This window comes from Mobula hypostoma, chromosome 20 (assembly GCF_963921235.1).
Source record: "Mobula hypostoma chromosome 20, sMobHyp1.1, whole genome shotgun sequence".
NCBI classification, from domain to species: domain Eukaryota; kingdom Metazoa; phylum Chordata; class Chondrichthyes; order Myliobatiformes; family Myliobatidae; genus Mobula; species Mobula hypostoma.
This window is the reverse complement of record NC_086116.1, coordinates 58343151-58365115: the sequence shown is the minus strand read 5'-3', so window position 1 is coordinate 58365115 and position 21965 is coordinate 58343151. Positions and strand designations below refer to the sequence as shown.

Genomic DNA, 21965 nt, shown 5'->3' with positions numbered 1-21965 from the left:
CAAAGACATACCAGTTGGTAAGTTAATTAGTTATTGTAAATTGCCCTGTGATTAAGCTAAGGTTAACTAGATGGGTTGCTGTGCAGAATGGCTTGTTGTGCTGGAAGGGCCTGTTACATGTCGTGTCTCTAAATAAATTAATAAAATAAAAATAAATCAATTGTTAAAGCCAAATGAAAGTGAAGGCAGGAAGCTGCCATTCAAAGTCTCCATTTATTATGGAACTCTGAAGTGTTGACAATTGGCAGAGGGCTCACAACTCACTCTGCCAACCTTTATTGGCACATGGTGCTGCACTACAGTGTAATAAGGGTGTGATTTACACCTCCCTCTTGCTTCATTCACAGATTTACAGGTGGATAAAGAATATTGCTGCTGAAAACCCTCAACTGGTCAGAAGAATGAGAATTGGTAGAAGTTCCCAAGGTCGGGCAATTTATGTCCTGAAGGTTGGTGAAGAGATAGAAACATTTAATGTACCCTGCTGGGAACAGTTCCCCAATGATAAACTAAAGGATGTCCGATCTGTTGAAATGGTCCATTGGACTCAAAATATCTAATCCATCTGTTGTCAGTCACATCTCAACAGTGATCAGTTGTGCCTGAGGTGGGAACTGGAAAATCTCATCTTAGTAAGTTTACCTCCCGAGTTTGGGGTGTGGTTGGAAGAACACTGGTAATACAGAGGAAGTTGTCCTTGCTCTTGTCTTCCCTATTCCCTGTCTCCTTCATTACTATTAGTCACCATCTTGCTTCCCCCTATCATTCTCTTGCCTACCCAATCACTTTCATTGCATCACAGCTGATTTATTTTCCCTCTCAACCCCATTCTCCTGCTTCTCCCTGCACTCATTGACACTCTTACTAATCAAGAACCTATCAATGTTTGCTTTAATAAAACCTAATTACTTAACCTCTAAAGTTGCCTTTGGCAATGAATTTCACAGATTCACAGCCCTCTGGCTGAAGAAATTCTTCCTCATCACTGTTCTAAATGGATGTTCCTCTATTTTGAGGCTGTGCCCTCAGGTTCTAGACTCGCCCACTACAGAAATATTCACTTCACATCCACTATCCAGACCTTTCAATATTTATGTTTTTTTTTAATGAGGTCCCTCCTCATTCTTCTAAACTCCAGTGAGTACAGGCTCTGAGCTGTCAAACGCTCCTCATACATATGCCAACCTTTTTTCCATTCCTGGGATCATTCTCGCAAACCTCTTCTGAACTCTCTTCAATGCCAGAACATCCATTAGACAAGGGGCCCAAAACTGTTCATATTACCTCGTGTGGTTTGTCCAGTGCTTTATAAAGCTTCATCATTATGTCCTTGCTTTTGTTTTCTAGTCCTCTTGAAATGATGGTTAACGTTGCATTTGCCCTCCTTACTGTCGACACAACCTGCAAATTAACCATTACAGATTCCTAAGTCCCTCTGCACCTCTGATTTTTTGAATTTTCTCTCCATTTACAATGTAGTCCATACCTTTATTCCTTCTGCTGAAGTGCATGACCATGCACTTCCCTACACTAAATTCCATCTGCCGCTTCTTTGCCCATTCTTCCAATCTGTCTAATTCCTTCTGCAGATAGACTTCTACCTGCCCCTGCACCTATCTTCGTATTGTCCACAATCTTGGCCACAAAGCTATCAATTCTATCATCCAAATCACTACATACAACATGAAAATAAGCAGTCCCAGCACCGGCTCCTGTGACACACCACTAGTCAGGCAGCCAATCAGAAACAGCCCCTTTTATTCCCATTTTTTTGCTTCCTGCCAATCAGCCAATCCTTTATCCATGCTAGTACCTTTCCTGTAATACCATGGACACTTATTTTGTTTAGCAGCCTCATGTATAGCACCTTGTCAAAGGCATTCTGAAAATCCAAATAAACAACATTCACTGACACTCCTGTCCTGCCTGTTATTTCTTCAAAGAATTCAAACAGATTTGTCAGGCAAGATTTTCCCTTTAGAAAACCAATACTGATTTTTGGCCTATTTTATCATGTGCCTCCAAGTACCCCAAAACTTTATCCTTAATAATAGACTCCAACATCTTTCCAACCACTGAAGTCAGGTTAATTGGCCTATAATTTTCTTTCTTATGCCTTCCTCCCTTCTTAAAGAGTGTAATGACACTTACACAAAATAATCTGCAGATGCTGGGGTCAAAGCAACACTCACAATACGCTGGAGGAACTCAGCAGGTCAGGCAGCATCCGTGGAAAAGGTTGGTCAACGTTTCGGGCCAGAACCCTTCATCAGGACTTTTTCCCAGTCCTCCAAGACCATTCCAGAAGCTAGTGATTCTTGAAACATCATTACTAATCCCTCCACAATCTCTTCAGCTACTTACTTTGGAACCCTGGGGTGCAGTCCATCTGGTCCAGATGACTCATCTACCTTCAGTCTTTTCAACTTCCCAAGCACCTTCTCCTCAGAAATAGCAATGACACTCATGTCTTCCCACTGACACATTTCTGGCATTCTGCTAGTGTCTTCCACAGCGAAGCCTGACACAAAGTTCTTACTAAGTTCCTTTGTCTCCCTTTACTACCTCTCCATCATCATTTTCCAGCAGTCTGATACATTCTCTTCCCTCTCTCTTTCACTCCTTATATATCTGAAAAATTCTTTTTGTATCCTCTTATGTTATTGACTAGCTTACCTTCATATTTCATCTTTTCTCTCTTTATAACCTTCTGTTGTTTTTTTTAAAATTTTCCCAGTCCTCTAATTTCCCACTAATTTTTGCTCTATTATATTCCCTCTCCTTTGCTTTTAAGCTGTCTTTGACTTCCTTGGTCAGCCACAGTTGCCTCATCCTCCCTTTAGAATATATATTCATCTTTGCGATGCATCTTTACTGTGCCTTCTGAAATTCCCCCAGAAACAACAGCCATTGCTGCTCTGCCAGCATCCCTGCTGGTCACAATGGGAGCAAGGGTGGACCCAAATGCAAGACACAGACACTGAAGTACAAGGAACAGGACTTGACTAGAGTAGGGACGTGACAGAATGCAGACAAGGAGCAGGGACCAGAAAGCAGACTTGGGCTTGGACCTCAAGCCAGAGACTGGACAAGGACACAGAACCTGGGTCTTGCCTCGGGCTTGGGCCCCAGAACCAGGCAAGGACATGACAAACTACAGGACAGGAGGCTGGGGCCTTGAGCTTGGCTGCAGGCTGGGAGCTGGGGTTTTGGAATGCAGAAGCTGATAACTTGGAGGCTGGAGCTCAGAGACAGACTGGGAACTGTACATCAACAGAGAGCCAGGACTTATCCTTCAAAAAGCCAGGTCTCATCTCTGACTCAACACTAACACAAGACTGGACAGTACATAGACAAGCTAGGACTCAACTTTATCTCCACAACAAGGTGGGACAGGTCCACCTGTTGGGTAACAGCAGAACAGCTGGACTTACCCAACAGAGGCAAGGACAAGACAGATCACCCCCACAGAGCATCAGGGAAGTTCTGAGTCACAGTTTGGCCAGCAACCTCAGCTGGCTACAGAAACAGCTGGATCCCTACCTAGCTCAGAGTAGCTGACAGCCACTCAGCTGGCCCAGGAAACAGCCAAATCCATACCGCAAAGACAGCTCCAACTACTGACAGCAAGGCTCCATGAAGAGATGGCTCTCCAACACAACCTAAAGATGACAAGTGGCCACTCTAGCCTTCCACTGGCAGGTTGCTCACAGAGGATCTTGATAAGGCAAACCAGCCACCCACACTCAACCCCAAGGCTACTTATATTCCAAGCCCCAAGATGGGAATCAGGTGCCTATGATTAACTCAATCAAAATAAGGGACAGCTGGAAGACCCGGAGAACTGAGTCCACGGACTGGACCGTGAACCGGAATGCTGACTTCACGGACCGGATCATGACACAGCTAGTCTTCCCTTCCAATGAACCTTGGTCACCTCTTCTCTCATGCTTCTACAATTCACTTTACTCTGCTATAATACTGTTGCAATAGACAATAGGTGCAAGAGTAGGCCATTTGGCCCTTTAAGCCAGCACTGCTATTCACTGTGATCATGATTGATCATCCACAATCAGTATCCAGTTCCTGCCTTCTCCCCATATCCCTTGACTCTGCTACCTTTAAGAGCTCTATCTAACACTTTCTTGAAAGAATCCAGAGAATTGGCCTCCACTGCCTTCTGAGGCAGAGCACTCCACAGATCCACAACCCTCTGTGTGAAACCGTTTTTCCTCAACTCCGTCCTAAATGGTCTACCCCTTATTCTTAAACTGTGGCCTCTGGTTCTAAACTCCCCAACATCGGAAACATGTTTCCTGCCTCTAGCATGTCCAATCCCTTAATAATCTTATATGTTTCAATCAGATCCCCTCTCATCCTTGTAAATTCCAGTGTATACAAGCCCAGTCGCTCTAATCTTTCAACATATGACATTCCCGCCATCCCTGGAATTAACCCAGTGAACCTACGCTGCACTTTCCCCATAGCAAGAATGTCCTTCCTCAAATTTGGAGACCAAAACTGCACACAATACTCCAGGTGGGGTCTCACCAGGGCCTTGTAAAACTGCAGAAGGACCTCTTTGCTCCTATACTCAACTCCCCTTGTTGTGAAGGCCAGCATGCCATTAGCTTTCTTCACTGCCTGCTGTATCTGTATGTTTACTTTCAGTGACTGATGAACAAGGACACCCAGATCTCGTTGTACTTCCCTTTTTCCTAACTTGACACCATTCAGATAGTAATCTGCCTTCCTCTTCTTGCCACCAAATGGATAATCTCACACTTATCCACATTAAACTGCATCTGTCCACTCACCCAACCTGTCCAAGTCACCTTGCATTCTCATAACATCCTCCTCATATTTCACACTGTCACCCAGCTTTGTGTCATCTGCATCTAATTTTAGCTTCTTCATGTCAAACTTCAGGGTGAATTCTGTATTATGATTACTGCCTCCGAAGGGTTCCTTTAACTTAAGCTTCCTAATCAAATCTTGGTCATTACATAACACCCAATCTAGAATTGCCAGTTCCATAGTGGGCTAAACCATAGGCGGCACTAAGAAGTCATCTTGTAGGCATTCTACAAATTCCCTCTTTTGGGATCCAGCACCAACCTGATTTTCCCAATCTACCTGCATATTGAAATCCCCAATGATTATCACAACATTGCCCTTTTTTACATGCCTTTTCTATTTCCTGTTGTAATTTGTATCCCACATCCTGGCTGCTGTTCGGAGGCCTGTATATAACTCCTATTAGGCTATTTTTACCCTTTCAACATTTTAACTCTACCTACAAGGATTCTACACCTTCTGATCCTATGTCACCTCTTTCTAAGGATTTGTTTTCATTTTTTGACCAATAGACCCACCCCACCCCCTCTACCTACCTGCCTGTCCTTTCACTACAATGTGTATCCTTGAATGTTGAGCTCCCAACTATGATCTTCTTTCAGCCATGACTCAGAGATGGCCATATCATACCTGCCAATCACTAAATGCACGACAAGAACATTTACCTTATTTCATACACTGTGTGCATTCAAACACAAACACTTTCAGTCCTGTATTCATCGCTTCTTTTTTGCTTTTGACCCCATGTTACACTTCAACTCATCCCAGCAACTGCAATTGTGATCTATCATCTGCATGTCCTTCCTCACGTTCTCACCACACACTGCATCCAGTTGTACACCTACTGCCCCATCATTCCAGTTGCCATCCCCTTGCCAAATTAGTTTAAACCCTCATTCATAACAGCTATAGCAAACCTGCTAGCAAAGATATTGGTCCCCTTCGGGTTCAGGTGTAACCCATCCTTTTTGTGCAGGCCATACCTTCCCCAGAAGAGATCCCAATGATCCAGAAATCTGAAACCACGTCCCCTGCACCAGTTCTTCAGCCGTGTATTCCTCTGCCGAATTATTCTGTTCTTGCTGTCACTGGCATGTGGCACATATAGTCCCGCTTTGCAGCTTTCTGCCTAACTCCCTAAATTCTCTCTTCAGGATCTCCTCCCTCTTCCTACCTACGTCATTGGTACTTTCACCCTCCCCCTTTCGATTGCTGTGGACCTGGGCCGGCTGGCGGCACAACGGCATCAGCGCCGGACCCGGGAGTGAAGGTTCCTGGGTTTGAAACCACTCGGGTCCGCTCCCGAGTATGCTTTCCATCCGTCTCAGGTTGAGTGTCGAGATCACAACTCGACCTCGTAAAATAAAAAGGAAAAATACTGCGAAAATGCCTGTGTGGGGCTCTCTCTCTCTCTCTCTCGCTCCGTGCCTTGTAAAAAGCCATGAAATATCCATCATCACGGACACACGCACGGACGAACAGACACACAGACGCGCACGCACACACACAGATGCACAGACTTGGATGCACACAGGCACACGCCAAAAAAAAATGCTGTGGACCCGATCCGAGCCATCCCTGGCCCGGTACCTGGAGGGCAACATACCATATGGGAGTCTCGTTCACGTCCACACAACCTGCTGTCTGCTCCACTAATTATGGAATCCCCTATCACTACTCCACTCCTCTTCTCCTTCCTTCCCTTTGTGAGCCACAGGTCTAGACTCAGTGCCCGTGTGGCTTATGCCTGCGAGGTCATCCCCCCCACCCCCACCCCCCTACAGTATCCAAAGTGGTATGCAAAGGGGAATGGGCACAGGGGTACTCCACACTGGCTACCTATTCCCTTTCCCTGTCCTGACAGTCACCCAGGAACCTGCCTCCTGCAGCAACCTCCCTGTAGCTCCTACCTAGCAGCTCCCCATTCTCCTGCATGAGCCAGAAGTCATCGAGCTGCAGTTCCATTTCCTTGACACAATCTCCAAGGAGCTGCAGCTGGATGCTCACTGTGAAGATGTAGTTATCAGGGAGACCGGAGGTCTTCCAATTTCCCGCATCTCACATAAGGAATATACCGCCACCTCCAGAACCATTCTCAGTGCGCTAACTATGTACTCACAGAAAAAAACTTACTAGGAACTTTCTTACTTATTTACTTACTTTATGCTTCTGCTGCTTGCAGAAACCTGTTCTCGCCTAAGACTGTTGAGCCAAAGCCTGAGCAATGTAACAATGCCCCACTCCAACAATGGCCGCACCACTTACACCTCCTTTCTTTTTATTGGCCCCACGCTGATTGCCAGCTGCTGAGAAAAAAGCCAAAAAGCACCCAAGTTCCTTTTAAACCTCACACTGCATCACCAACAAACAACCTCTCATGCTGATCGTTGCCTGCTGAGAAAAACTTGGATCTAACCATATCTATCCTCAAACTCTTCAATGCACTCCCCACCATAAGGTTGTTAATGTCGAGAGTGGTAATGGGGACAAGCTCCCACTACCTATTAGATGCTCCGAATGGCGTGCATCTCAAATAGCCTCTGACAACCAAGTCCAGCCCCTGGCCTTCACGTGTGACTTAGCTACTAAGCCTGCAGAACTATTTTTACTGTCAGAAGGGGAAAAAGTGGGTTAGTGGCACCTTAAAACCAGTCGGTTCAGGCAGATGAGGCTCGTTAGCTGTGGCTGGCATCTCATCTAGGAGAACGAAAACTCTGATCTCAAACCTCCACTGTCCTGTGGCTATACCCACTCATAGGGAAGACTTCAGGAGTAAATCCCGAGGGAAAATTTCGGAGCTAGGGTACCCAAGGCTATCCCACGTTGAGTTCAATGTTGACTGGCAACTCCAGTGATGCTGCTGGTACCAAACTGTATCGGTCTCTGCCATTCCTTTGGGAGAGCTTGCTACATAGGCAACAGCTTGCTCTCCATATCGTACTGCCCAGGCTTGTGTATCTAGACAGCTAGGACACAATATCCGTGGTTAACTCGGACCAACGGAGGCCCTGACCCTCACTCCACTTGAGTGAAGGAAAGAACTCTGGGAATAGGATGTTTATGCAGCAACACCCAGTACCTTTTCAGTCTTACGGTTTTTTATATTCTGTGTTTTTGCCCAATCTTTCTCGTTTTTTGTGTGCAGGGGAGGGGGATTTGGGGGTCAATGTGCCTGTTCTGTTTTTGTTCATGTTTGTGCGAGGGGGAGTGATTCGGGGGGGTTGATGATCGTGCTGCCGTTCTGTTTTTGTTTCTTTCTCAGTCTTGTGGCTATCTGGAGAAGAAGAATTTCAGAGTTGTGTACTTTGATAATAACATGAACCTTTAAATCTTTAGCTTGGTTTTTGAACAACTCATTTACTTACACCATTGCACACCCCCCGCCCTTTGTTCTTGGTGCTCCATGATAATGCCCAGCCGTCACAATTTAATCTTTAGGTGAGAGCCTCTGAATCCAGCCACTAGGTGAGCTTGGATACATTTGCCGCTGTTGAGTGTGTGTGAGCAGGGCAGTTATTATTCAACCAGTTCCCTCTGTCCATCATGCATTTCCAGAGCTCAAAGTCAGGGAAGCTTCTCAATTTCAACCTTCCTTTCCTCCTACGATCGGAAACACAGTTGCATTATGGCAACATCATTTTTTGATTTGTCTTCTTCCTTCTACTGGTGTAGATAGATAGATACTTTATTGATCCCAAAGGAAATTACAGGGTCACAGTAGCATTACAAGTGTACAGATATACAAACATTAGAAGAGAAGTAAGAATAAAAAAAATGTTACCTCAAACAGTCTAACAGGATGGGGGGGGTTCATCCCTTCCCCAGCTATAGGTTGACTCATTATAGAGTCTCATGACCTCTTATAGCACTCTTTGGAGCAGTGCAATTGTCATAGTCTATTACTAAAAGTGTTACCTTGGACTTGGAGACGGGTTGATAATCATATCTCTACATCTGAGGCTACTTACATAAGCCTCTGGAAGACTAGATTGGAAGTTTCTGGTACTTTCAGTTTGCTGTAGTTTTCATAAACTGTTCATCTCAGAGATACAAGTTCCCAAAGTCTGATGGAACAATTGCAGAATGAGAACTAAAGTCTTGTTCAATTGGTTCAATTGAATATCAGAGAATGTATACAGTATACAACCTGAAATTCTTACTCTTCTCAGACATCCATAAAACAAGAAACCCCATAGAATGAATGATAGAAACATCAGAACTCTGAAGCCCCTCCTCCCCCTTCGTTCACACAAGTACCAGAAGCATTAACCCTCCACATCCCCCCTCCCACTCACACCAGCAGAAGCACTGACCTCCCACCAGGCAAGCAATATCAAAAGCCTCCCCCCCCCCCCGCAAAAAGCTTTGATCTAGAGTCCATCAGAAACGACAGCCTATAACCCAGCACGGCACTGTCTCAGACAGGCTCACTCTTTCTCCATCGAGGGAGAGAGAGGTCACTCCTGCAACAACAAGAGTAAAGAGTAAAGGCTGTTCTGATGTTACAGTTGGAATTGTTTTTACTTGGCATTTTCAGTGATTTCCCTGTACTTAACCTTTGTCCCTTTCTCCAGTTGCACTTACACATTATTCAGTCTTGTTCTGTTTTTCTCATTGGGACAGTTTAGCACAGGACATGGGCGTCCTGCCGTGTGGATGGATGGTGGTATTCATGGCCGTGAGTGGATAGCACCTGCTGTTGCAATATGGATGGCAAAGGAGGTAAGAATATTTCGCTCATTTTGTCATGATGCCTTGACGTTTAACTTACCCCCATTCCCACTGGTAAATGTGAGTAAAACCCTATGGCTTAAAGCAAAGAAGGAGGCCATTCTTGAGACCTGAAACATCTGTTCATTTCATTGATGCTGCCTGACCTGCTGAGTTCCTCCAGCATTTTGTTTGTGTTTCATTATTTTAATTCTCATTTTAATTCTCTGAATTTTCTTGTAACCCAGAAAGAAGTTTGATCTACAGAAAGTGGTAGACTCACTAAACCTTTAAGTGAACCAAACTCAGACATTGTGTGTGAACCATCAGGTATCTGAATGTGTACTTGCTGCTTTTATGCCACCAGATTACCACTGACTATGGCAACAACGCTTCCTTTACATCACTGCTGAATAAAATAGATATCTTCATGGTGATCATGGCAAACCCTGATGGCTACGTTTATAGCCAAACTAAGGTATGTAGACAAAGATTGAGACAGTACCATTTCATTGAGTTGTGCAGCACGAATTGGGCCCCTGTGGCCAACCTCTTCCATACTGACTGTGATGCCTGTACTAACCCCATTTACCCACACTAGAGACATATGCCTTTATGCTCTTCCTATCCAAGTATCTGTCCAAATGCCTCTTAAACACCATAATTGTATCTGCCTTCACCACCTCTTTGGTAGCTAGTTCCATATAACCACCACCCTTTGTATGGAAAATTCACCCTTTAGATTTCCTCTCACCTTAAACCTGTGCCTTCTAGATCTAGACTCACCTGCCTTTGGAAAAAAGATTCTTCTTATCTATGTATGCCCTCAAAACTTAAGGAGTGACCACAACATGGTTATCTCTTAGCCTCCTGAGAATAAACCCAGTCTATCCAGTTTCTTCTTCTAAATACAGCCCTCCATTCCGAGCAACATCCTGGTGAATCTCTTCTGCAATCTTCCTATTATCGCCCTATCCTTCCTGTCGCGCGGCAATCAATAAATAGTACACAATACTCGAAGTGTGGTCTCACCCATGCTACAATATGACATCCCAATGTTCATACTCAATGCCTTGGAATACAAAGGCAAACATACCAAATGACCTCTCCACTACCCAATCCACCTGTGTTGCCATTTTTAGAGTTATGGAATTGCACCTATATTAACATACCTAATATCCCTACCATTTACTCTTTATATCCGAACAGAATTTGACTGAGTTTGAATTCAGTTTTAGAATCAGAATCAGGTTTAATATCACCGGCATATGTCATGGAATTTATTGTCTGCGGCAACAGTACATTGCAATACATAATAGGAAAAACATGAATTACAGTAAGTACATATATTAAATAGTTTAAGTAAGCAATGCAAAAATTGGAATTTTAAAAAGTAACAAGGTAGTGTTCATGGTACAATGTCCATTCAGAAATTGGATACAAGAGGGGAAGAAGCTGTTCCTGAATCATTGAGTGTGCGCCTTCAGACTTCTGTATCTCCTTCTTGATGGTAGCAATGAGAACAAGGCATGACCTGGGTGATGGGGGTCCTTAATGACAGATGCCGCCTTTTTGAGGCATCGCTCCTTGAAGATGTCCTGGATACTACGGAGGCTAGTGCCCATGATGGAGCTGACTAAGTTTACAACTTTACATAGCTTACTTTGATTCTGCAGAGTAGCCCACACACACACAATACCAGACAGTGATTCAGCCAGTTAGAATGCTCTCCATAGTACATCTGTAGAAATTGGTGATTTTTAACCCTGATCTTTGTAGCCTCCTGCAGCCACTCCCCCCTCCAAAAAAAGCAACTTACCTTACTTGTATTAGTTGGGGACCTCAGCAAGCTAATTGTTAAATACTACATTGACATTTAATCAGAAAGTTTGTTGACCTTTAAACGGTAGACTAATCATTTCACTGATGGAATGTTCTGCACCTTAACCTGTGATATTTACTGTTAAATTCTGAGTGAGCTAATCCCAACATTTTGTAACTGCAGAATCGAATGTGGCGGAAGACCATGTCGAAGAGTCCTGGAACACATTGTTTTGGAGTTGATCCAAACAGAAATTTTGATGCAAACTTTGGAGGTAGGAAATATTCTGATTTTGGTATATTATTTGCATAATGTTCCATGACTGCTATATTGAAAAAAGTCAATCCAATGAGTTTCCTTTCAGATGACAGTATGATGAACAGACTGATCACTGAATGATAGAACGGCTGAACAGCTTGGTGGGACTCGGATGGCAAACACGCACACAAGCATCAGTTGGACATTGCAGCTTGTTGGGTGACCTTTACTCTTGAGTGTGGAGACAATGTAGTTGGATAGACTCACATGTATCATACTGATTAGTCTCATTCCATTCGGAAGCTTGTTGGAGGCAAGATGAAGCATTGCAAGGAGGAAGACTGAGAAGATTGCTAAGACAACGTCGCAGCCATACTTGACACAGATCTGCACCAAATAGATTCATTATTTATAATTACAACTTAGGTGTCATTATAGAGCGAAAGTAGAGTGCAGATAAATTTATGAGGGCAGTTGTAGTTTCTCTCAATTGATAGAATCAAACTATTCTGAAGTCAAATAAGGGAATGTCACGTACCCCGTGACAGGTTAAAGAACCAGCAGAGATGGAAAACACTTTGGAGTCTGGTGTTGCTATTAACTAATAATATTTATTAGTAACTATGCAATACAGTAATATAAATGTAGATAAATCAAACAGGTTAGCAATGATTATATATCAGTAAGTGTGGAATAGACGAGAGAGACGTCCTTGGGAAAGTATAAACAAACTGTGAGCAGTCTTTGTCTCTCTCTTAAAAACGAGATATTGGTGTCAAATACCTCTTTTTTTAAAAAAGCACAGTTCATAGGGGTAATCGAGCATAGTTCATAGGGGTAATTCAGGACCCCATTGCACCCCCTTCCTTCAGAAAAAAAAATTGAAGGTGAAATTTTTGGTTTAACTGGAAAGTTTAGAGTTGAAAACAATACATATACAATCATCAGATGACAGAGCAAAATGTGTACAATTTCCAACTTAACATCTGGATAAACAATCAGCTATAATATTGTTGGTATCTTTCACATGTTTGATTTTTCTTTCTTTTAAATCTTTTTATTGTTATATACAGGAAAAATAACATGAATACATCAAAGTAACAACACTTACAATGCCTCAAAAAAAATCTTAAAGATTGAAAAAAAATTGTGATAACAAAAAAACCTACTTTGCAGAAAAGAGAGAAAAAACCCATTAGGTGTACAACCCCGGAGCCATGCATCACACAAAAAGCTTATAAACATAAACATCAAACCGCCAGCAAGAAAAGAAAATATACTAAAATAATTTACAATTAGATCGTGGAAAAATTATATCAATTAACTCAAATGATAATAATGAGCAAATGAGCCCCACCTTCTCTCAAAATCAAATAAAGGTTCAAAGGTTCGACTTCTAATTTTCTCCAAACTAAGACATAGCATCACTTGAGAGAACCATTGTGACAAAGTGGGAGCTGATGTATCCTTCCACTTCAACAAAATGGCCCTCCTAGCTATCAATGTAACAAATGCAATAACATGTTGGTCAGACACAGAAATACCATGAATATTTTGAGGAACTATTCCAAAGCGCACAGTTAATTTATTAGGTTGTAAATTTATTTTAAGTGCTTTTGAAATTGTTGAGAAAACCGGCTTCCAGAACTGTTCCAATATAGAACAAGACCAAAACATATGTGTCAGTGTAGCTATCTCAGTTTTACATCTATCACAATGACCATCAACATTAGGGAAGATTTTAGAAAGTCTCTCCTTTGTCAAATGATAACGATGTACAATTTTAAATTGAATCAATGAATGGCTAGCACAAATTGAAGGAGAGTTAACCAACTTCAATATCCGCATCCAATCCTCTGTCATAAAAGTCAAATTAAGTTCCTTTTCCCACTCCTGTTTAATCTTAGATAAGGATGCTTATCCCATTGTAATAATAAATTATAAATTCTTCCAATAGAACCTTTAATCAAATGATTCATACTCATAATAGCATCTAACAGGTCAGCCTCCAATATGCAAGGAAAATTACTTAAATATTTTTGTAAAAAATGTCTAACTTGAAGGTATTGCAGAAAGTGTGAGTATGAAAGAGAAAATTTATCAAGTAATTGTTCAAAAGACATCAATCTATCTTCTTTAAATAAATCCAAAAAAGAATTAATACCTTTATTTTTCCAAAGTAAAAAAATTGAATCACTCAAAGAAGACTTAAAAAAGTAATTTCAGTAAGTTAAAGTATAAAGTTTAAATTTTTTTAAGATTAAAAAAAATTGCAGAACTGGAGCCAAATTTGTAAAGAATACTTAATCACAGGATATAGGTTTAAATTTACAACTTTACCTAATTTCAAAGGTAAAGGAGCTCCCAATAATGAGGTTAAATAAAACTGTTTTACAACTTTCAGTTCCAGGTCTACCCAAGTTGGCCGATCACTCTTATCAACCCAGTATAACAAAAAAGACATATCGCACATTAACAGCCCAATAATACATTCTAAAATTAGGCAAAGCAAGACCTCCATCCTTTCAATTTTTCTAAATGACATTTTCTAATTCTTGGTCTTTTAATATTCCAAATAAAAGATAAAATAATAGAATCAATCCGATCAAAAAACTTCCTAGTCAAAAAAACAGGAATATTCTGAAATAAATATAAAAATTTCAGTAAAATCATCATTATGAATATGACTAAGTGAAAATGTAGGTGGACTCCATCTACTAAATAAATACTTCATAGAGTCTACTAAGGGAACAAAATTAGCTTTATAAAGATCCTTTTTTTTAGTAATTATAATACCCAAATATCAAAAAGAGTCTGAAACTTTAAAAGGAGTATTATCATATATAGAGACAGAATCATTTAAAGGAAACAATTCACTTTTACTAAAATTTATATCCTAAAAAACCTCTAAATTCATTAAATAATTTTAGCAAGGCAGGAATGGATTCATCAGGGTTAGATATATAAACCAATAAATCATCAGCATAAAGAGAGACCTTATGCATGGTCTCATTCACAAAGATCCCATGGATATTTTTTGCCTCACGAAGAGCAATAGCAAGGGGTTCTAATATTAAATTAAACAACAAAGGACTTAATGGACAGCCTTGCCTTGTCCCCCATGAAAGCTGAAAAAAGGAGACCTACGATTGTTAGTGACAACAGTAACAATAGGGGCTTTATATATCATTTTAATCCAATTATTAAAATTAACAGCAAAGCCAAATTTCTCTAAAACATTGAATAAATATTTCCATTCGACTCGGTCGAACTCTTTTTCAGCATCCAAAGATACAACACATTGTGGAGTTTCAGAAGAGGACGAATATATAATGTTAAATAGTCTCTGAACATTTGAAAAAGAATAGTGACCCTTTATAAAGCCAGTTTGATCTTTAAAAATAATTTTACCCAAAATATTCTCCAACCGATTGGCCATTATATTTGACAAAATCTTAATGTCGACATTCAGTAATGAAATAGGTCTATATGAAGCGCAGTCAGTAGGATTTTTATCATTTTTAATTAAAGAAATAGATGCCTCATAAAAAGTAGAGGGTAAGTCACCTTTCACAAAAGAATCCTGAAACATTTCCAACATATATGGAGAAAGCAACTTCCCAAATTTTTTTATAAAATTCTTCAGGATAACCATCAAGTCCTAGGGACTTACCAGATTGCATTGAAAAAATAGCTTTATGAATTTCGGCTTCAGTAACTTGAGCATCGAGAGTTTTTTGATCCTCAGCCGAGATTTTAGAAAAAACAATCTTTTGTAAAAAAGCATTCATTTTAGAAGAATCTAACAGACATTGAGATTTATATAGCTCAGCATAAAAATCTTGAAAAATCTTATTAATTTCTTCATATTCCTGAGCTAAGGTACCATCTTTCCTACAATTTTTCATGATTTGCCTTTTGGCTGCAGCCATTTTTAATTGAGATGCAAGCAGTTTATTATTTTTATCTCCAGACATATAAAATTGGCTCTTTAATTTAAGCAAATAACCTTCAATGGGATGAGTTAATAACAGGTTATATTGTGATTGAAGTTCCACCCTTTGTTTAAATAAATCAGTATTGGGGGAAATTGCATAAATATTATCTAAATCTTTAATTTGTTTTGAAATTCTATCTAATTCTGCTTTAGTCTGTTTTTTAAGTTTAGCTGAATAAGGAATAATCTGACCACATAAAAATGCTTTAAATGTATCCCATAACTAATTTAGACATCCCCCCATATCATTAAAAAGAAAAAAATCTTTTATCTGGGTTTCAATGAAACTGAAAGTCAGAGTTTTGCAATAATGTCTGAGACATGCGCCAAGGTGGGCGGGCAAGAATGACATCATCAAATTCAAAAGACAAACTCAGAGGCACATGATCAGGTATAGCAATAGCATCATATTCGCAATTTTTAACACTAGGCAAGAAGCAGGGATTGATTATAATATAATTGATCCTTGAATATTTTTTATAAACATGAGAGAAGAAAGAATATTCTCTATTATCAGGATGAAGATACCTCAGCTATAATATTGTCAGTACCTTTCACATGTTTGATTTTTTAAGTCATTCTTGCAATATCAGACTCCAGTTTAATAACCTTCTATTCTTATCCTTTGTCTTAGTTAGAAACAGCAACGGATTATGATCCATGTAAACCACAAGGGGTCTCTGGGCAGGACAAACAGACCTCAAAATGTTGTAAGGCCAGAATAAGTGCTAGTAATTCTTTTTCAACAGTTGAATGATTTTTCTGGTGCACATTAAGTATCTTTGAGAAATAAGCTACTGGATGCTCAAGGTCATCCACACCCTTCTGTAATAGTACTGCCCCAGCAGCTTCGTCACTAGCGTCTGTTGCTATAGAAAATGGCTTGGAAAAATCAGGTGCTTTGAGCACAGGATGATTTTCAGATGTTTAAATGCCTCCTGGCAAAAGCCATTCCATACAAATCTTTCGCTCTTCCCTAGGAGTTTTGTTAGGGGGAGAGCGATGTCAGCAAAGTTCTTACAAAACTTACGATAATATCCAACCATTCCTAATAAACCTTCTCAAAGCTTTCTTGCCAGTCAGAACAGGAACATCACAAATAGCTTGAACCTTGGCCTCTACAGGAGCCAGTTGGCCCTGGCCTACCACATAGCCCAGATATTTAATAGTGGCATGGCCAAACTCACTTTTACCGAGGTTCACAGTAAGACTGGCCTTGGGAAGTCTGTCAAACCGTTTTGCTACTGCTGCAATATGCTCTTCCCACGTGTCATTCCAGACCACTAAATCATCGATATAAGCCCCTGTGTTTTCTAAACCTCTATTCACAGAATTGATCATTCTTTGAAATGTCCCTGGAGCATTTTTCATCCCGAAGGGTAAAACCCTGTATTCATACAACCCCGAAGGTGTGACAAACGCTGAGATTTCTCTGGCCCTGTCGGTCGAAGGAACACACCAATATCCTTTTAACAGATCAATTTTTGCGAGGTACTTAGCCTTTCCCACTTTATCAATACAGTCATCTACTCTTGGGATAGGATAAGCATCTGCCTTGGTTATTGCATTTATTTTCCTGTAGTCAGTACAGAATCTCATGCTACCATCCAGCTTTGAGACAAGGACACAGGGCGACACCCAGTCTGAGGTAGTTTGCCTAATGATACCGGTTGCTAGCATGTAGCTAATTTCTTTATCTCAAAGTTCATTCTACAAGGATGTTGTTTTATGGGCTGGGTTGAATTTATAATGACATCATGCACTGCACCTGTGCACCATCTTGGAATGTCAGGAAATAAATCTTTACGCTTGCTAATTAGCTCCTGCAATTGCTCTCTGTGCAGGCTATAGATGACAAATCTTATCAGTGAGGTCTTTCAAAATAGTGGAATTCTCAAGTCTTGTTGATACAATATTCAGTTTGGTAAAATGATTTTGCCCCTCATTATCAAATTCCTCAGCCCCACTTGTTTTCATAACCATACTTATTGGTACCTTCTCAGAGTCATGATAAGGTTTCAGCTTATTTACGTGTACTAATTGGGTCGCCTTCCTTCTGTCAGGAGTTTCGATAACATAATTCAAAGAATCAATTTTTTTTAATTAGGTGGTATGGTTCATGGAATTGTGCTTGGATGGGGTTGGTCACAAGAGGGAACAGGACCAGCACTTTATTTCCAACCTAAAACACCTGCTCCCTTGCTCTCTCATCAAACCATTGTTTCATTTTACTTTGGGAGTTTTGCAGATTCTTCTTGGCAAGGTCACAATCTTTGTTAAGTCTTTCACAGAATTTTAAAACATAATCTAACATGCTGACACACACTTTGGGGTTAGACCGTTGCTCCCTGAGCAAGGTCAGAGGTCCTTTGGGCCTATGGCCAAAAATGAGCTCAAACGGGATGAATCCCAGGGACTCTTGAATGGTGTCTTTCACAGCAAAAAGTAATAAGTGTATTCTTTCATCCCAGTCCCTGACATTCTCATAACAAAAGGTTTTAATCGTGGTCTTTAAAGCGGAATGAAACCGCTCCAAAACCCCTTGAGACTCCAGGTGGTAGGCAGATGACACAATTTGTTTAGCCCCCAGCTCAAACTATTTGCTGGAATGTTCTTGAAGTAAAGTTACTACCCTGGTCAGATTGAATTTCTTTAGGTAAACCTACCATTGCAAAAAACTTGCTGAGTGCTTTTACCACAGTCTTGGCCTGGATGTTTGAGAGGCACGGCTTCAGGAAACCTAGATGCAGCACACATAATTGTTACCAAGTACTGATAACCATCTGCAGTCTTTGGCAACGGGCCTACACAATCCACTATGACCCTAGAAAAAGGTTCACCAAAAGCAGGTATTGGTCGAAGTGGTGCCTTTGGGGTGACCTGGTTAGGTTTTCCCACCACCTGGCACATATGACACCCTCTGCAGTAATTGACAATATCTTTCCTCATGTTAGGCCAATAAAATTCCCTCATAATCCTGTGCACTGTCTTCTTTACTCCAAAGTCTCCCCCTAAAGGCATCTTGTGGGCCAGGTTTAAAATTTCAGCCCTGTAAACCTTTGGGACCACCACCTGATGCACAATAGCCCAATCCTCTCTTGCAGGCACAGTGGCTGGTCTCCACTTCCTCATCAACACCCCACCTTTAAGGTAATATCCCACTCTCTCTTTCTGAATTTCATCCTCAGAGAGAGCTGTCTCTTTTAAAGCCATAATTTCAGGATCTTTATTCTGTTCCTCTACAAATTCCTTCCTTGATAAGGACAAGTCTTTCCCTTCCTCCTAGCTCTCTTCAGCCTTACTACCCTCTAAGTCCTGTTGGTATAGGGATGGTAGGAAAGTCTCCGATAAATCAACATTAGCATCAGCAGCCTTTCTGAACATGCTTCGGGTCACTGCACATGCGGGATACACATCAGCATCTGTGGTCAGTCCTCAGCAGCGGCAGGCTTGCTTGTGAGCTGAACTGCTGGGTAAACACCTCCACCTGCAAGGTCATTACCGAGTAAGACATCATCATTGTCTATCGGTAGTTGAGATCGTACCCCTATTGTGCCTGGTCTGGATACCAAGTTGCATTCCAAAATTATCTAATGCAAAGGCACGGCCTCAGTTCCCTTTCCAATGCCTTTGATAATATTTAGTTCACCAGTCTCCGTCTCAGCACCAAATTCCAAAAAACTCTTTAATATCAGTGACTGATGAGCTCCAGTATCTCTCTGGAACTGGGGTTGACCCCTCCACAGATACAAACCCATTTGAAATAAATCTCTCGAATCCCTCTTGAACTCAGTCAGACCCGTCCTTCTTCAGCGGTGTTTTAACCTTTAATGCAGACATTTGGGGGTTTTCCTTCCTCTTTTCCTTTTTCCCTTTTCATAGCAAAACAATTGGATGCCACATGACTAGGTTTCCCACAAAAGTAACAGCTGAAACTGGGAAATTTTCCCCGACTGCTTTCCTTCCTCCTTACTTTTGTTGCTAGTCCCCGGCTTACTTTCTAGTTTAGCCAGTGGATTACCCGTATTACCCTTTTGAGAACTCCTATTCGGAACAAACCTGACCTTCTGGGTCAAGGCATCCTCGTCTACTAATCTAACAGACTCTGACAGTGTCGCTGCCTCTCTCTTTCATCCAAATATGTCCTTATACCATCAAGGACGCAACCTTTAAACTGTTCAATCAATATCAACTCTTTCAGGTTGTCAATATCTTCACTTGCCCCTTTTGAGGTACACCAGCAATCAAAGTACATCTGCATCTCACAGGCAAACTAAATCTGTGCAGTCCCAAGGCTTCCTCAAATTTCGGAACCTTTGCCTGTATGCCTCGTAAACTTTAAGTATATCACCTTTCACTACATTATAATCATTTGCGTCTGCAACAGACAACGCCGAATACGCTCGTTGAGCCTTCCCCTTAATCACGCTTTGTAACAGAACACCCCACTGATGTCTCGGCCAGTTCCGACTTATGGCCACTTTTTCAAAATGTAGGAAATACCTATCGACTTCTGTTTCCTCAAATGGAGGTACCAACTTAGTTCTTGGCTAATATTAAATGGTACAACCAGCTCCCCACTACAGCTTAACACTGGGGCTCCTTGCCGCGCAATCTCCCTCTCAAACTGTTTCTGTCTTTCTGCCTCTTCTCTGTTCTTCTGCCTCTGCGGCCTCGAGATGTTTCAGTTGCAACTCATGCTGTCTTTTCCTCTCCTCAGCCTCCAGCCTGCATTGCTCCACCTGAAGCTAAATCTCAGCCTCAGTAAGTTTACCTCCAGCGAATAACTCTTAACACCTCCTCTCCAAACTTTCCCTTAGTTATACAAGGCTGGGCTATTACCGTCTGCATCAGAGCTCTCCTCATTTTAGTGGTCACCTTTAGTCTTAACTTCTGAGCGATTGCCAACAGTACAACCCTCGTAGCATCATCCAATGCTTCAGGGGCTGGTTCCAACAGAAACTTCAAAACGCTAACGTCCATTTCTGTTGAATTTTCACACAAGCAAATCAAAAGGGATTTTCCCCAATCAATTCAAACAAGTCTCCCACACAATGTGTTCATATCCCGGGCGAGCCCCCAATTTTGTCACATACCCCGTGACGGGTTGAAGAATCAGCAAAAATGGAAAACACTTTGGAGTCTGGTATTGCTATTAACTAATATTTATTAGTAACTACACAATACAGTAATATAAATGCAGATAAATCAAACAGGTTAGCAATGATTATAAGTAAGTGTGGAATATATATGAAAACCAAGCTTCTTCAAGCCTAGGGGTAAATAGATAGTCTTACTTTAATGAGTAAAGTTCAGTTCAGTTCATGGTATTGAGTTGAGCAGTGATGGAGAGAGAGGTTTGAGTCTTCAGGTGAGCTGACGCCATCAATCTTCCCGTTGTCCTCTAAAATCCTTTAAAAGTCACCGACTGTGACCACAACAAAAGGGGACCGTTCTTCTGTGGTGGAGTTATCAACCCAGGCGAGGTTTGGACACACAAATAACTCTCCACCAGTCACACCTTCTCCACACTGCGAGAGGCACTGATCGATCCGCCTGATCGATCCTCCAAAACCCACTTTTTCTGTGGGCACAACAAAGCTCATTCAGTGTCCAAAACCATGTCTCTCAGGTCTATCATCTGACTTTCTATTTATCTCACCGTACTGAGTACCAACTGTCTCTCAAATAACTCCTCCCTTCACTGTGTGTAAGAATGTACAAGCAGGCAACATCCTTGGAGAAAGTATAAACAACCTGTGAGCAGTCTTCATTTCTCTCTTTTAAACAAGGTGTTTGTTAAATAACTCTCTCTCTTTTCAAAAGCACAGTTCATAGGGGCAGTCGAGCACAGTTCATCAGGGTATTTCAGGACCCCGTTGCAGGAATATCTAATGGTTGTTTAGTAGTTTATTTGACAGCACCAATAATGTGCGTTGTGCCTGTGGAAGGAGAGACCCCATTATGCAATATGGGGAGCAACTCCTGGGCTGCACGGAGAGTGTAGCCGAAGAGGAACCTGGCAATGTCCTTGCCTGTAGCAGACAACAGGTAGACCTATCTGCAATTATCATATTCCTGGGCATTCATAGTAAATACAAAAAAAACACAAAAGTAAATGAAAAACTGTAACAACAAATACAAACAACTGGCCAATATGCAAAAGACAACAAATTCTGCAAATACAAAAAAATAAATAAATAAATATTGAGAACATGAGTTGTAGAGTCCTTGAAGGAGAGTCCATAGGTTGTGGGATCAGTTCAGTGTTGGGATGAGTGCAGTTATCCATTCTGGTTCAGGAATGTGACGATTGTAGGA

At 41.3% G+C, this 21965-nt stretch overlaps 1 protein-coding gene across 3 annotated transcripts in view; it reads left to right on the top strand.

The window, feature by feature from the left end:
• LOC134359237 (carboxypeptidase A1-like) overlaps positions 1 to 21965 on the top strand; it is a 55811-nt gene that overhangs the window by 20194 nt on the left and 13652 nt on the right. For all 3 annotated transcript variants that reach the window (XM_063072195.1, XM_063072196.1, XM_063072197.1), the window contains exons 6-9: positions 348 to 449; positions 9481 to 9579; positions 9935 to 10045; positions 11573 to 11663. In XM_063072195.1, the coding sequence (XP_062928265.1) occupies positions 348 to 449; positions 9481 to 9579; positions 9935 to 10045; positions 11573 to 11663 (403 nt within the window). The remainder of the gene's footprint in view (positions 1 to 347; positions 450 to 9480; positions 9580 to 9934; positions 10046 to 11572; positions 11664 to 21965) is intronic.